The 16492-nt window shown below is 36.6% G+C and overlaps 2 protein-coding genes across 2 annotated transcripts; one reads left to right on the top strand and one right to left on the bottom strand.

Moving 5' to 3' along the window:
- On the top strand, nucleotides 1–14538 carry METTL9 (methyltransferase like 9). The gene is made up of 5 exons (XM_026053943.1): nucleotides 1–60; nucleotides 306–496; nucleotides 2616–2825; nucleotides 3375–3559; nucleotides 14159–14538. The coding sequence occupies exons 1-5, from the start codon at nucleotides 1–3 to the stop codon at nucleotides 14359–14361; spliced, it is 849 nt and encodes a 282-aa protein (XP_025909728.1). The 3' UTR covers nucleotides 14362–14538.
- On the bottom strand, nucleotides 6595–13429 carry IGSF6 (immunoglobulin superfamily member 6). The gene is made up of 6 exons (XM_026054112.1): nucleotides 13293–13429; nucleotides 11052–11402; nucleotides 10104–10207; nucleotides 9175–9231; nucleotides 8477–8560; nucleotides 6595–6853 (listed from the first exon to the last, which is right to left on the bottom strand). Exons 1-6 carry the CDS (start codon nucleotides 13351–13353, stop codon nucleotides 6815–6817), a joined length of 696 nt encoding a protein of 231 aa, XP_025909897.1. The 5' UTR covers nucleotides 13354–13429; the 3' UTR covers nucleotides 6595–6814.
- Nucleotides 14539–16492: the final 1954 nt, after the last annotated feature.

Genomic DNA, 16492 nt, shown 5'->3' with positions numbered 1-16492 from the left:
ATGCTGGACCTGTGTTTACTTTCTAGGAGAGCTGCTCTGCAAAATTCTTCAAAATGCAGAGTAATAGTTAAGACAAAAAAAAAATAAAATATTATCTCTTGGTAATATGCTTTTTTTTTGTTGTTTACAACTGAAGTCTAAATAAAGTTTGAAGTTTGTTTAAAAATCTTGGGGGAAAACTGAATTTTGATATTTATAGACAGCTTGATGGTAGCTCTCTGTAGGTTTAAGTTTTTAACTACTTCTGGTTTTATATTGCTGAACTTCTAATGTTCCTTTATCTCTTCCTTTATCTCTTTCTCTAGTGGTATGTCTGCAACACCGAGCAGTTGTCTGAATCCCTTCAACCTGTCTTTGTCCAGAGTTACCTCGACCACGGAACACAGATCTTCTTAAACAACAGCATTGAGAAATCAGGCTGGCTCTTCATCCAGCTCTATCACTCTTTTGTGTCCTCAATTTTTAGCCTTTTTATGTCTAGGACATCTATCAATGGGTAAGTGGAAAGTCGATCTTAGGTAAACTATGTTTATTTATTTATTTATTTATATGGATAATTGAGAATCTTTTTTTCAAGTGTTCAATTCCCATTCTTTTTTTTTCAGCTTTTTAAAAAGATTTTTACAGATTTCCCTTTGCCATTTTAGCAGGTGTTAAATCTTTCCCCAACCCTCTTAATTAAAGATCACAATTGCCGGAATGGAGAGGGAGCARAGGAGGTAATAGCAGTTAGCAAGACATGGTCAGAGGTCTCTAACTGTATTTTATAACCATTACTTGTATTAACTCCTTTTGCAGGAGTTTTCTTTAATTGCATGGTATTCTCTCAGTGTGAGGTATCCTCCTCCCTCTTTTCATTTTTTTCCATTATTTTTTTTCCCTTTACCTTTTACCTGTTGCTGTATCATTAAGAGTTAATGTAATGTTGTGTTTGTTCTGCATGGAGGGGGTTGAATTGCCCTGCAAAACAAGGCAGATCTCTAAAGACAGCAGAAGTTGCTGAGTGTAGTCTAGTAATACTTGTGTAGCACAGAATTCTGCCCTCTCTTTTACTTTTTAAAAAAGTAATTCCATCTCAATTTGTATAAGCTATACTTGAACAAGTAGCTTCTGATGTGAAACATGAGGAAGACAGGAATAGAGAAATTCATTTAACATTGTTTTCTTAGTCTTACTGCATCAGGCTCTTTGGTGATTGGCTGAAGAGAAGTTTGCTGTATACTGTAGTATTTTTTTCAAAAAAGACAAAAGACTTATTTTTTCTTCTCCCTGCACTCCATTCAGTCATATATTTAACTTATTATCACTTTTGAATACTTTTTTTTCCTTTGTTTACTTGACTTCCTTTCCTGCCCTCTGTTTCTCCTTGCACCCGCACACAGTCTGATTTGAGGACAGTAACTGACTACTAAGGCTAGAAGAATAATCTTTCTCCTTATTTTCTAGCCAGATGTCTTTATGAGCTTCCCTGTGGTGTTCTTAGTTACTTGTAGCTTTATATAAAAGTCCCTTTGGTCTCCTCTTCTTCCTCTTCTCCCCACCCCCTTTTTCTTTCCCCCCTCAAAGGCTCTCCAGTGCTTTGAATAACACCTCGTAGTGCTGTTAGGAATAATAGCCACGAGCCAATTACACAGTGTGGACTGACACAAGTGTGCTGCAAGGGGGCTCTGCTTAAATTGGCTTGACTTTATTTTTCTATATTTACCATACTGCTATAGATTCTGTTTTTGTTTATTTTGTGCAGTTAATCTTTCTAGGGCTTCTTTTGCACCTTTTACTTCTTTGATTCTTTTGTCTTTGCTTTTTTTCTTGATTTCTGTTTTGTCGTTCTTAAATTTAACCTTCTATCCAACAGTAGTTTAAAGGAATAGCACTTACCTACCTTCAGTTTATCACTGGTTGGTTATTTTTATCTGCTTGTTTGAACTCTTTCATCTTTTGAATTTCTGCTATGACAGCTGAAATCTGTAAATAAATAGTCTTCAGACAAGTAGTGTGTTTTTTTTTTTTTTTGACTTGATCCATAAAGAATCCAACTGTCACCTGTCCAATTCTTTAATGAGTTGCCTGTTTTTTATTCCATAGCTCTTCCTGATCAATACAGAATCTGCAGATAGCAGCAAAAGCCATTGTAGCATATAATTACTAAATCCTTTCTCTTTGCCACTTCWGGAGTGTTGCCCCTAATGGTTCTTTAAATTTCTTCTATGGTTTCTTTTGAGCTTACTTCTGTCTTTCCAGCCATTTTGTTATTTTTCTTTGTGTTTTTTTTTTTAAGATAGATGAGAGATTCAAATTTACAATTGCAAAAATAGGCTCAGACTTTTTCTCTCTCTTGTTCTTTTTTTTTTTTTTAATGTGATCATTTTCTTGAGCTGCACCCCATGAGCTCTTCCCTTCCTAATCATATTCTTCCTGAAATCTGAACCAGTAAAACTGCATGTAGCTGTGTTTGATCTGTGACAAGTGAAAGGCAACTTGAACTGGATTTAAAATTTATCGAAGCAGGGAACTTGTCTATTATGTGACTGGTTGCTGCCAAAACACACTCTAAATCATTTCATTGTCCTTTTTTTAATTWAAAAAAATGGACGTTTCTCATCTTTACATTACAGGCTGCTGGGAAGGGGCTCAATGTTTGTGTTTTCCCCAGAACAATTTCAAAGACTGCTTAAAATAAATCCAGAGTGGAAATCCCACAGACTTCTCGATTTAGGAGCTGGGGATGGAGAGGTCACTAAAGTCATGAGTCCTCACTTTGAAGAAATCTATGCCACTGAATTGTCTGAAACAATGATATGGCAGCTTCAGAAAAAGAAATACAGGTATTGTATGGAATAGTTCTTGCATACTTTATCTCAATGATTACTGCAAAATAATCTATCTGTAATGTTTTATAACTGTTCAGTGTATTCACTTACGTCGATGCCTTTGATGATTATGGAAAGGGCTGACCTGTACAAGAACATGAAAGCAAACACATCTGACCTTAACCTGTTACCAATGCTTATGTTATACTGATGTTCCSTGTTACCAGTTAAGATAAAATATGGAACAACTGCTTTAAAGTCTTCCTTCATAGCTTGCACTACATGAAGACATGCAGGAGATGAAGTTTAGATGCTGATATATGGACAGTCCAAAGTGAGAGAGGAAGATGCAGACACTGTAGGGAAAGCAAACTGATTCCTTGTAGTAGGGATGTAGGGGTAATGTGCCTTTATCCTTTCTTTAGGTAAAGAAAGTGTCATAGATTACTGTGTAAAGAATCTTYCCACACCCCCACCCCCAACACGTCTGCAGGAAATTTTTATCCTTGGTAGTTCTCTCTGAACTTAGCTTGTGTTTAACACTCTCTGTATCTCTCTTTTCAGAGTACTTGGTATAAATGAATGGCAGAACACGGGATTTCAGTATGATGTTATCAGCTGTTTGAATTTGCTTGATCGCTGTGATCAACCACTGACTGTATTAAAGGATATTAGAAGTGTATTGGAGCCAACTAGAGGCAGAGTCATTCTAGCATTAGTTCTGCCATTCCATCCATATGTGGAAAATGGTAAGTACATGGGTTCACAGACGCTTAGATGAAGAAAGGTTGTACATTACAGTATTTGGAATTAAATGTTTGATTTAATTCATATTTTTGATTTTAAAAAGAACTTATAGTGTTCACATTTAAAAGAAATTATAGGCAAATAGGCCACATGTGGTAAGCTGTTTTGTTAATTACCCATATATGTTGTTGGAACCAGTAATAAAACTCAAATATTGAAGTCTCATGTTCTGCAGGTTCCACATTTGCGCTGTATCAGAGCAACACAAGAAAAATGATCTGATTAGGGCCCCCTGYGACTGCTGTATAGGTAACCCCAGTTGTCTCTGGCAACCACTACGTGAAAAACATATGAACTGTGTATAATTCTGAATAGAGCACTGTTTCAACTGCCCTTAAAAATTCTTAGAGAGGTGATGTTCACTGTCACTATCCAACATGAGGTTTAAAAAGTAAATGTAGACTTCTACTAATATAAAATATCAACTATTACTTACTTTCCTTAGCAACTAGAAGAACTTCTGTATACCAAACTCTATTTCCCATAGTTGCATTTTAAGGAAATACCTGGAGTTTAATTTAAAGACCTCTTTGCTCTTGACTGACTTTGAGAGACTAGCAACTTTTTTTTAGGTGCCTGTGATGTTTGGAATTCAGGTTGAGACACTCTAAAGTTGGACTGATTTCCAGAGGGCTGGTGTTTATGACTTGCTTTTTGAGCATTGCAGTCTCTTGCTCTCTATGAGCCTTAAAACTTGTTAATAGAAAGGCCCGTCCAAAAAATATAAAACCAATTAGCTTAACATTCTGGGAATGATAAATTCATCAAAATATATTGAGTTTTGTGTTTTTCTTGAATGATATTGAGGAGAAAAAAGGGTTTTTATTTTGCAAATGCTATTGTGTCCAAAATCTACTTTTTTGTGTYGTATTGGGTAACCATGTAGTAGATCCTGGCTCAACAGGAGGTGGATAAATTAAGGAAGAAACCACTCTGACTTCATTTATGKCCATCATTAATCTCCTGCTGTCCACTGAGCATGGAATAGTATATTAAATTTATGTATCCYAAAGGATTGGAAACCTGTCTAACTGTTGAACTTCATGTCATTCCTACTTAAGGAAAGCAGATATCTGTTGTAAGACATTTTGTAAACCAGAGTTGTACTTTGGTTTGTGCTGGCAGCTTCTAGCAGATAAATCATTTTGTTTGAGACAGCTTTATTTCCTGTGCTTTTTCTGAGTCTCGAGTAGGACAGTGATGGCTTTTGTGGTTTTCCTGTGGCCTGACAGGTGGGACAGAATGACTTAAACCTCTGTCAGTTGAGATTGTTCCAAGTAGCAAATATTTACTGAAACTTTAAATGTATTCAATATGTCTGTTTGCTTTGGTCATGGATATGGGCCTACATAAACAATGCAAGTTAACACACACAAAAGATACTGTCATTCCACTAGAGCTTTCTCTTTTGAGCTGTATTCAAGTGTACTCTAAAGAAACACGCACTGAACTGCTGGACTGTCTTCCTGATTTACAAACTATTTTAGAATTTAAATATTCAGTTATCCTGCAGGGTGATGCATTAAAAAGGGTTTGACATGTATATTTATATACATTGGAAAAGAATATTTGGAACATTGAGGAGAACATAGGTCTGATAATTCCTTATGTCAGTTAAAAACAGTCCAGTTAAAAACAGTGCAGACCCACCTAGAAAAGGTGTGTTTGGGGGAGCGGGCAAGGAATGCAGAAATGGAGAGAAGGTGAGAAGGGAGGTGATATATTTGATTAGCATATGGATCAATTTCTCTAGCTAGAGCCTAAAAATATGTTTTAATKAAAACATCTTTGAGAGATTTACATCGTTGTACTTAATATAATAGAAGACTGTGGAAACTGCCTATGTGAACAGTGTAAAATTCAAGCTCAGAAAACAAAGCAAGGTAGAGGAGGGAGTTACTTTTGTGCTTACTGTTTCTGGAATTACAGTGACACCTAGAGGCTGAAGTAGTTTAATCATAACTTTTTGGGACAATTTAGGTTTTTATTTTCAATATAGAGAACAATTAATGCACTTCGTGTGTATGCCTAAAGTTGACAAGCAAATGAATCATATACTATTTAAATTATTATTCAAGTAGTTTAATTTTTAGTAGATATTTCATAACATGATGTAGAAGAACTTTGAACTTCCCAATATAGATATGATATTAAYATTAGGATAACATTCTTAGATAGTATATGCCTAGAATGGCTTAAGTTGAAGTTAATTCTAGAGATACCGTACTTTAGGAGAAATAAACATGAGCAGCCTGGGTTTATGATGTGATGAATGTACAATCTGGGTGACTGACTGAGGGAAAGGAAGATGAAGGTGCTTTTCTTCTTTGTAGCTGTTCTTTAATGGGAGAAAGTCAGAGATAACGCATCTCTTGTAAAACTGMCGGTTTTGTAGATTAGCTGGGTGCAATTCAGTAACTTTTAAGTGTACTTCTGTGTTTGTGCTTCAGTTTGTTTTGTRCAGGCCCACAAAGCAAACATGGTGCTCCAGGTACTCCTGGCTTTGGGTGGTTCAATTGGAAGGAGGTCTTCTGGCTAGCAAATCAATTCTGACATTGCAGAAGCAACATTATCTCTTTGACCACCACATTTCCTTTCTAAGTAGGTTAGGAGGAAGCTTCTATTCTCAAGGCATGTGCTATTATAGCAAAGCTAATTTATAGTGTCTGTGTTTTTCTGMTCGCCTGTCTACAGAATATGTATATTTTGCTTGTTTGTGTTGCTATAAGCCTGGGTAACTGCTGATCTGAGTATGTGTACACCAATACTGTCACTGTTAACATGATTGAGAACAGAATTTCACCTAGGGAATGAGTTTATTTTGTATTGCTSTCAATTGTCATACATGTTTCACAAATACTCAGTTCACAGAATGGTTGAGAATTCATGTAAAAAATAGATGTAAACTTTATTTATATATATTTTATATATATAAAAGCATGTAAATTTAACTCAAAACTTTTCTGAAGTGTTTCTCTTGCAAAAGGTAAAGTCCGTTTCCACTCTTTTCATTCTTGCAGAGAGGGAGAGATGTATGAGAGTGTAATGTTCAGTGTGCTCAGTTTGGATCTGTTTAGAATATACTCTTAGGGGTGCTATTTTCCTGTTAAAGCAAAGTGTGTGAAGAAGGTGAACTTCTTTATCTACCTCTTCAGTTGCCTCAGAAATACTGAGCATGTCTATGCTACAGCACATACTCATCTGTTCTGATAAACAGTGTCATCTTCCAAGTGATCCTGTGAGGGGAAAATAGTAAAGCAGTTAGTTACCAATGTCAGCTTTCTTAACTAAAAGGAACAGGATAAAACTTTATTTTTGAGGCAAACTTCCTCTCTTTAGTGTTTCAGTAGACTCCTTTCCCTCCTTCTTTGTCCAGCTGAATCTGAACTTTTCCTTTTGCCTTCCCCAAATCTCTAGGGAGCTCAATAAAACACTCCAATTATTTTCACTATGTTGGTGGCAGTCAAAACAAGAACCAGTCATGTCAGCAGGGATTTGAAGCCTTTAAAGAGGCTCTTACAGAAGAATCATTTGGGGCAATATATGACTAGAAAGCCAAAATGTGTAGGGGAGAGGCATCTAACTTTGCCTGTTTCTTTTCTCCACATTGCATCTCTGGAATGATGTGGTAAATGTTTAGAGTAGGGAAAAACTTGTATTGCTTCAAATGAAGCATTTTTGAAGCCATTTTCTTTTCTTAAAAGTATTTGTGGCTTCCAAGTTGTATATAACTTCCATGATGTGTGCACAGCCATGTAGTYGTAAGTCTCACTGACATAAGTTGGGAATGATGAGATAAATCGTGTGGCTTTATCCAGTGATGTTGAACACTTAGTTGACATTATATTAAGTAGATAGGGGGAGCAAATACTTTTAAGAATACTGTAGAGCTTTTGAAATAATTTTGTTATGGCTGTCATGTAACTACTGCAGGGTAAGGCAGGGACAGAAACTGAGATTTCTTAGTAAGATCCTTCCAAGAGTGAGCTCTTATTATGCCTTTTAACCAAATGGTCCAGAACAACTTGCTGAAACATCTTGGCAAATTATAAACACAAGGAAGATTCAGTTTGTGTCTATGTGTGTGCACATATATATATATATATATATATACCTATACCTATGTGTGTGCATATATATGTTCATAAATAGAGAAATATAAATACATACATGTATATATGCAAAGCATTGTAACCTCCTTTGATACAAGCCTATCCCTGCTTTGTATTTTTTTGTCTTTTCTCCCTGAAAAGGGATACCTAGCTTGAGGCCTGGAATTTTAGACTTTTAGTGTCCATGTGGAGAAAAGAAATTTTATTTCCAGGCAACACAGAGATGCCAGTTCTAGTGCTGCTGGAATCCAAAATATTGGATGTCCAAGAAAATGAGAGCTGTTCTTGATTCAGGACTGCATCTGATCTCAGCTATCAGTCAAATGCGTCAGGTCTGCAGTGAGTTGAAYAGATGAGGAGGAGCCTGGTCCCCGCTGCTCCGCAAAAGTGTCCGAGAGCTCCAAGAACTGCAAGCAGGAGGGGAGAGAGAGGTTGTGACCGTGCAGCTGTGCTGCAAGCAAATAGAACAGGCGCCGCATTCGAGTGCTGTAATCTGTGCTGCAATGCTRGGGCGGGGGTGTGAAAATGCTTGTGTGCTTCTCCCTGCACTCTCTCTTGGATGTGTGTCTGTCCCAGACTATTGTGCAGAACAGTTCTGTAGAGCTTTGTTGCCTTGGGGAGCAAGAGAGAAATCTACTTCCAGAGGAGAGGCAAGTGAGATACGCTTCAAATTTTCTGCTCTTTCTTCATGTATTTCAGTATCAGTAGACATGCACCCAATTTTGCCATACATTTTGTGTTACTTACAGGCTGTTGGCAGTCTTCAGCATACCTCTGCTTCTGAAGTTCTTGGGCAATTGCTTGAAAAATTTTTCGTCCGCTACTGATTTTCTGCAAGTTATTTTAAATATTTTAGATCAGTGGTAATCAGTTTTGCCTTTCACAATTAAAATCTTTTTTTCCCCTATATATGTCTTTGCAAATGTCAGTGAATAACACTTAAAATATAGAGAGTGGCATTCAGAAGGGCTTTAATTTACTTTATAGTTCACTTATTATATATACCTTCTTTAACCGGTGGTTAGGTTGTCTGGCTTTTTATTCAAATAAGCATTGCAGCAGAGGTTATAAGCAGACTTGCTTTAAATGCACTAGAATTTGCCTGAATGAATCACTTAAGCTTTTTTTTTTTTTTCCTTTTTTTATCGCAAGCACTGTTACTTTCAAAACAATTTATTTAAAAATGTAACCCGCAGGAACCCATGTATTAGAGATGGTAGCCTTTAAGTAGATTTGGCATTACCTTCTGCCCAGTTAGTTAAAAATAATGAGAACTTTAATTTCAAAGTCAATAAATATTTTTTACAAATCATAAATGAGACTTTAACATCTGTAAATACCCCTTCTGACTGAATTATTGCTTATTCATAAAATCAACATCCTCTACTTTTTTGTTTAAAAAAAAAAAGTTTGAATTATAGATGGAGGAGACAGTGAAGACGTACACAATTCTCTGTTCTGTGGTCTGCTTTGCTGCTTTTCTTCAGCAGTTCTGGTTTTAGCTGGAGGTGGAAGGAAAAAAGTTAAAACATAAGATGAGATGCCAGCTCCTAAAAGACTTACCTAGTTAAAAGCTGTGCACTGTAAGGACAGAGAGATCTGAAGATAAAAGTTGCATCTTTTACCCAAATTTCAGAGTTTAACTGATTTTTTTTTAAATTTTTTTCCTGAAGAACAGTTCATTTTTTTTCCCCCATACTACTCTGCCTCATTGAAAGAAAACCATCACAAAACAAACACACAAACAATAAAAAAGTTTAATTAGAGAGTCCCACTGCAGTTTTGATTGTTTGGTTTTAACTCAATGTCATTTTTGTACTAGAAAAAAGTATGCCTTAAATATTTAATGTAACTTTTAAACAGGAAGTTTCTAATATGTGTGTTCAATAGGAAAACTTTTTCCAAATCTCCAGTTGATCACAACGTCGTTATACAAGAAAATTCAGTTTGCGATAACTTTACTGCACCTTGCGAATATCTTGACATGAAATTTAAATTCATTTACTGATAATGGAACCTAATCCAGACTGATGACTTCTGATAGTAACTTCTAGCTTAGCTTTTACATATGGCTCGGTAGTCTCAGTCTCCAACCTGCTGAAATTTCGAGATAATTCTGGCTTTAAAATACCTTTCCTTTTATAGACTTCATTTAGTGTCATCACTTTTTTTATTTAAGAGTAATGAGTGCTGCGTGCTAGACTTTGCCAATGGGCACAGTGAGTGTTATCTTCAAACTCCTGTCTCTTTGAAACTTAATAATAAAAGCTATGAAATCTTTTTTTTTCTTTTTATTCTCCTTATGAAAATATTAAAGCTCCTTAAAAGAGAGCGAGGAGAGAGGATGAAAACAGGAATATCAGTTTAAACCTACCTTATGAAGTATAAGGATTGTGAATATGACAATGCTGTATAGAAGCAGTAAGGATAAGGTGATGATCATTGAAGTAAGATTTTCAGTATTGTGCTTCTCAGCCCCTTTATGGAAAAGAAGGGTTAGGATAATGCACAGTTCTTGGAACACATGTAATTTTCTGAGGACTTTACGTTCCAGTCCCCTTCCTTTAATGAATTAAAAATCATTATTAGCCATCTGTATCTTATAGTTCATTTTCTGTCTAAATTCATTAGTGAAATTCCTTTTCTCAGTTTCCCTGGACATTTGCAACAGCAAAGGAGTCTTATGATTTCTGGTTATGGAAACCTTTCTTGAGTGGTAGGCAGAGAAGAAAATCCCATTTTTCTGATCTAATGAAGGACTATCTGAAAAAACTTATTACAGATTTTTGTTTACGAATGCAATTAGGGGACGGAATTAATAAAGGGAAAATAATAGTCCAGCTACTCTTTTTTTCTTAAGTATGTAATACTGAAATGTAGTTAGTGGAAGTCTTATTACTGTTGTAAACTATATGACAGATGAGACTGCCATACAGAACTGAAACTCTTTGCTCAGGATGGTGAGTGAGACTGCTGTTCTGAGCCCTGTACTCTGCTGGACACGTTTCCTCTAAATGTCTGTCTCTACTTCTCACTTTTCTGTTGATACTTCCTTTCTGTAGCCCTTGTAGTCTTTGTACTGGAGGATGTGGAGTATGGTTAGGCAACAGAGTAGAAAACTTCCCTTGTAGAAGATTTCTGAGGTCTCTTCTTGCAGAAGCCCTCTGTAATTTTTCAGTGTTTCAGTAAAATCCCGCTACTCCTAACGCTTGTTGATATTCCAATCTTACTTGCTATTTCAAGAATGGTATTTACAAAGGCTGTTTAGGAAAGAAAATGTATTTCCTTAAGATGCTTCATTAAGAAGGAACAATCAACTGACCTGTTTTCACTAACACGGTCCCGCCTCCCGTTTGCTTAGAATGGGGTGACCATGAATCTGAAAATGCAATTCCACAGAAGTAGACAGCACTGTCATTTGGGGTCAGATTACTGATCTGAAGTGAAACACTCTTTGGCGATGAGTRTACTTGGAACTTGTGAGCATCTGTGCATTTCGGGGTACACAGATCTTCATGCCTGTTAGTAAAAAAGCGAAACCACAGAGCTTGAGGCTCGACCGGCGAGCATCCCAGGGCAGAGAACGTGCATGGCAGGGTGACGGTGTCCGCAGATTCCTCAGCTTCCTTGTACCTGGGCTGCATTACGGTGACTTGGCAGGTATTGGTATCACCTGTTGGGAATAAATAGATTTTGATGTGAGGGATTGTAAAAAGCAAGGCACCATCGAAAAAGAAAATAAGGTATTTGGGGCTCATGGTGGAAAAGACAAGAGGAAGGCAGAAAACTTTGTTTCAAGCTTGGAATTTCTCAAGTTATTTCTAGCAGCATTTCCTCTCAAATTGTACCTACAGCTTGCCTGTTTGTTCATTTAACAGTTTTATATATATGCAGCATATATTTTATTATATATTAGCTGGCCACCTCAGGAAAAGGATACAGATGATTCATATATGTAAAATAATGTAGACGACTCCTGAACTAGGTAATAGATGAACTCTTATCTACCCTCACAACAAGCAAAACTTGCTGCAAACCCTTGTTGCGTCTTACCCTGAAAAGGCTATAAAGATGAGTACTTCAAAAGACTGTAAGAAGCAAGCCCCAGCTGATGAGAAAAATGTTTTTCTTACAGTTTTCTTTCTTAGGTAATTTTATGATTAAACAGGATTCTGATTTATTTGAATGCACACATTTTCCTGATTTGATAGTTAGTATCAAGAGCAGTAGGGAATTGCTCTTTACCTTTGTGTGCCCTGAGTTTGAGAGGACTCAGTTGCCTTAAGCCTGATGGTCTGCAGAAAAGTTCTCCATCTCCAATCTCCATCTGACCTATCATCTTAAGATGCTTTTACTTGAATGTGAAATTATGAAGGGTTTCTGTCTCCCCCACTCTTTCTGTTCTGGAGTGAAGTGAAACAGCCTGATGGCAGGCRGTGTTTATGGCTTACACAAAGACATTTGTAATTTAGCAATTTCATAACATTAGCATTCCTAATAATTCCTAGACATACTTCTACTTCATCATACTTATTGACTCTGGGTTTCTAAGGACAACAATATTGCTTGTTAGTTCTGACATTTAAAAATGCATGGAGAGAAAAAAAGGTTAATCAGGGAAGAGAATCCTAATTAAAGAATTGAAATGCTACATAATTTGCAAGCTTCTGGTTTATATATGACTGCTCTGGGAGAGTTTTTTTTATTAAGTTCTTATTGAAATCCATAACTTCAATATTGATTTTTAGCATATTTAATTCTGTTCAAGTAAGTTACTATGTTATTGAAACAATGTAATCAAAATTATGCAGTGAAAATGAAGATAGTGGTTTCACAGAATCTTTTTGTACTTTCCAGACAATAACAAATTATTAGAAAGAGAAATGGAAATGTATCCTGTTCTCCTGCTGATAATTTGTACGCCTGTCCTCTGTAGACAAATAGCAGTGCCTCTTCATTGCTCTTCTCACTAAATGTTTTGTGGTCCAAATCTGTGCAGATTCAGTGTACGTGACTTCTACAAGAAATTGCATTTGTGGCAGATGAGCATTAGAGCTGTTGCTGCAATCCCAAGCCTGTAGCAGTGCATGTCAGTGGCCTCACACCCTCTGTGATAACCGGCAGTCACTTGTTTGCCTGCAGCTAGTCGATCCCTTCTCCTTGCCCCCTTACTCTAGGGCCCTGGGTGGCCTTACGGAGTGAGCTTCAGGGCTCTCATTAATTTGGAAACCATCTGATGCATCTTCTGGACTCCCCAAACCCTTCTCTCAAATAAGCAGAGCTACACGGAGGCTCTTCTGCTGCTGGAGCCCTTCTGCTTGGGAGTAKGGAGTAGAATTTAACCCCAAAATCATAGATTACAGAGCATTTCAGACTTTCGGAAGCAAATGCGTTCACTAACAGTCACTCGATTTGGAATTAGTATGAAGACAGCAAAACTTATTAAAGAAAAATATTTTACTGTTCTTACTTTATAGCTATGTGGCAAATTATAACCACCACATTTTAAATTCTGTTTAACTTGTAGTTTGTAGGGATAATACAGAAAGCTTAAAGTTCTTACCAACAGCGTATAGAATCCAGTTGAATGCCAGSATTAGCACCTTCTTGATTTTGTTGAACATTTTTGGTGTCTCTCTGGAAATGATTATGCTTAAATGAAGAGGAACTTGAGAAATCTTTGGAGTTGCAGAATGCTCTGAATCACAAGATTTAGAGCTTCCTGTTTAAAAGGGGCGTTTACTGTTGCATTTTGCAAACTTGTTAAAGGTACACACCTAACAGAAAAGAATTTTTTCATTTATGGATGATGTTGCATTGACAGCAAGTGAAGCTTTGTTTCCCTGGACATAAATGACGACTTGTTTTCCAGTGTATTACAAGCATTCAGCTTTGAAAGGTCTAATCTGTCTTTACTGTGTCAGCTAATAAGTGCAACTTGAAGGAGCAAAAGTTCTCCACCTGTCCCCTCAGCTGACTAATGGGATGGCCTGCCCATGAGAGCATCACAACAAATCATGATTTTCAGCTTGCTATCTGTTTGCTATAATTACCTAAAGCAATCTTTGCAAGGCAGTAAGCATAAAGAAGGGGAAAGAAAAGATATTATAATGCTGGGAAATATCTAGATTAAATAGTCTGTCTGTCCAATGTCTGCTAAATGCCAGCTTCACTATTGGAAGTTACTTTTCAGCCAATCTTGGAGCTGCTAGTGAAAAATAAAACAAAATATAGCTTTGAGAAGGAGCCTCTTCTGAACTCTAGAAAAACTCTTGAACTGGTCTTACAACATCTCTACGAATGACCCATCAAGCTCAAAGTTGGAGTGGAATGGAATATAATCTGTGTATCATGCTTTCTGTGAGAAGATGCAATGCCCAATAAAGCTTTATTTATAATTTAAACACCACTGTTCTGTTTTCTCAGTAGGTGGCAAGTGGGAAAAGCCCTCAGAAGTTTTGGAAATCAAAGGGCAGACTTGGGAAGAACAGGTGAATAGCCTGCCAGAAGTTTTCAGTAAAGCTGGTTTTGCCATAGAGGCTTTCACCAGACTGCCATACCTATGTGAAGGTGATATGTATAATGACTACTATGTACTAGATGATGCTGTCTTCGTCCTCAAGCCAGTGTAAGCATATATGAAGTAAATCACCAGAATCAAACCCAAGAAGTAGCCTCTGAAAGAGGTGCTTGATTTATGGTTACAGTTACTTAAAGGGAGGGAATTTGGGGATTGCAATGCTAAATAAATATCATGTAAGAAATTTAAAGGCCAAAATACTAATGTATTTCTTTGTAGTATGATTAGAGGGGAAAAGAAAAAGGTGTTTTTTAAACAGACTCTTTGGTTGAAAATTTCTTTTTTTACCAGCTCTTAACCCAACATTCTTCAATCCAACAATAATGGAGAATATTTTTATACTTACCTGCAACAGGAATCAGATCCAAACAAAGCAATAGACCTAATAATGAGGAAATTGATATAATGTGAATTGTTGTTAAAGAAATCAAGAGAAATCTGGCAATAAAGTTGTCAAACCTTGTGGAATATAAGCTGTTGAAATGGATATTCTTCCATGCTAAGTTACTTTCTCTTTTACTGTCATTCTTCACATGTTTTTAATCATGCTAATAAACTTTTTTTGAGATGACTTTTTGCATTAACTTTTGTGTTTATTTTTGTAATCATAGCCACGCTTGTCTTTAGGAACTGTTCTTTGTGTTGAGAAAAGCTCTCAGTTGCAGTACAGCTTTGAGTTTATTTAAACAACTTTTAAGTATTGTTTAAAGGGATACACAAAAAATGTCACTTTCGGTTGGATTTCCTTCATGCTCCTCTCAAAGCCTCATAAATCCTCATTGCCTTTGCATACATTTTCCAGCTAAAGGAGTTAGGGTAGAACTTGCCAAAACTGCATTTGATGCTGATGGGTTTGATAACAAACTTTCCAAGCTGAACAAGTTGTTCCCAAAATTTTTACAGCTCAAATAACTCAGAAGCAGTTTCTCATGCTTTTTTGCCAGTTAAGCTGCCTCTGAGGATCCTGATATGGGGACCTGATTGTCCTGGCTATGTTTAAATAGCTTGGGATAATTCCCTTTCCTATCTGTTTTCCTGCACTAACTAAACACTATTTATTTTAACATCGTATATTTTAAACCCTTCCTTAAATTGACTGATTTCTAGTACTGGGGATAACCTTCCATTTAAACAGCTAGCAGTATCACCAGTACAGAAGTGGCAGCTGCATGTCTCACATCGCTTGGGATTTAAGTGATGTGAGAGAGCAGGAAACCTTAGCTTGCATATTGACTGGTAAGTAAAGTTAAGACTTACCTTTTGTTTTTGAGGTTAACAAGTTTTTTTAATGATTGATGATCTTATGCCAAGTAGGATATTTAAGTTGGTCTTTTTGTGTTTATTTTAAACTTCCTTTGCTTGTCCTTAGTGATTTGTCTTGCAAATTCAATAATCTTTTATTCTTAGTTGCCTTAAATGGTAAATGTTTTGTAGTGTGAGGTGAGTGATTTGACTCTTTATTTTTTTTTCCAAACAGTAATTTCAGGCTTGGTGTTATTCCCATTTCGGCAACTGCTGTGTAATTTTGACACAATCAGATTTAGCATTGGGGAAAAAAAAAAAAAGAGCTGTATATATTTTCAAGTGCATCCTCTTAATCTTTTCTTTGCTACCTTAATGTCTAATGAATTTAGCTTCATGTAGGTGACAGAACCATGGTAGCTGTCAGGGGACATTCTCCAGGCCCTTATCAAACACATCCTTATCTAGTCTGTTATCTTTTCGTTATTAAAATGAGGCACAGTTTAGGGACTGCAAATATTACAGGAATAGATAGGAATCGAAGCCTTAGCGTTCTGGCTTTAATATTCTATGCTAATTTTGTTGTATTTTCCTAAATATATGGTCATTATGTGCAAAGTCTTACAGCTGAGTACAATATAGAGCACAAAGTACAATGTTTATAATGTAGTAGTTCTGTCCCATAATGTGATGGAAAATCTGCCCAGCTGCTGATTTCCTTGCTGTATTTTAAGTAAAACTAGAAGCATTTTATGTGCCTGGCGCCTGTTCTCAAAACATCTGCTTGGGCCTGTTGAATGTATAAAGTGACCCTGTGGGACTGTACGTACACAGGCACTTTYAGTATCACAGTTCTTGCAAAGGAGGAGGAGCAGCCTGGCTGAGGGTGATTGAAAAGGGGCTTCTTCCCCTTTCAAACACATGTATTTGAGTGCAGTTAG

This window comes from Nothoprocta perdicaria, unplaced genomic scaffold, assembly GCF_003342845.1.
Source record: "Nothoprocta perdicaria isolate Ctin4 unplaced genomic scaffold, notPer1 scaffold_12, whole genome shotgun sequence".
Classification (NCBI taxonomy): domain Eukaryota; kingdom Metazoa; phylum Chordata; class Aves; order Tinamiformes; family Tinamidae; genus Nothoprocta; species Nothoprocta perdicaria.
Note: the sequence above shows the minus strand (reverse complement) of the source record. Positions and strands in the feature narration are given on the sequence as shown.

Bases quoted from the DNA above. Each gene is read 5' to 3' on its own strand.
- METTL9 (XM_026053943.1), top strand. From the start codon at position 1: ATGCTGGACCTGTGTTTACTTTCTAGGAGAGCTGCTCTGCAAAATTCT. The intron at 61-305 runs GTAATAGTTAAG...CTCTTTCTCTAG, and splicing joins AAAATTCTTCAAAATGCAGA to TGGTATGTCTGCAACACCGA. The intron at 3,560-14,158 runs GTAAGTACATGG...TTTTCTCAGTAG, and splicing joins CCATCCATATGTGGAAAATG to GTGGCAAGTGGGAAAAGCCC.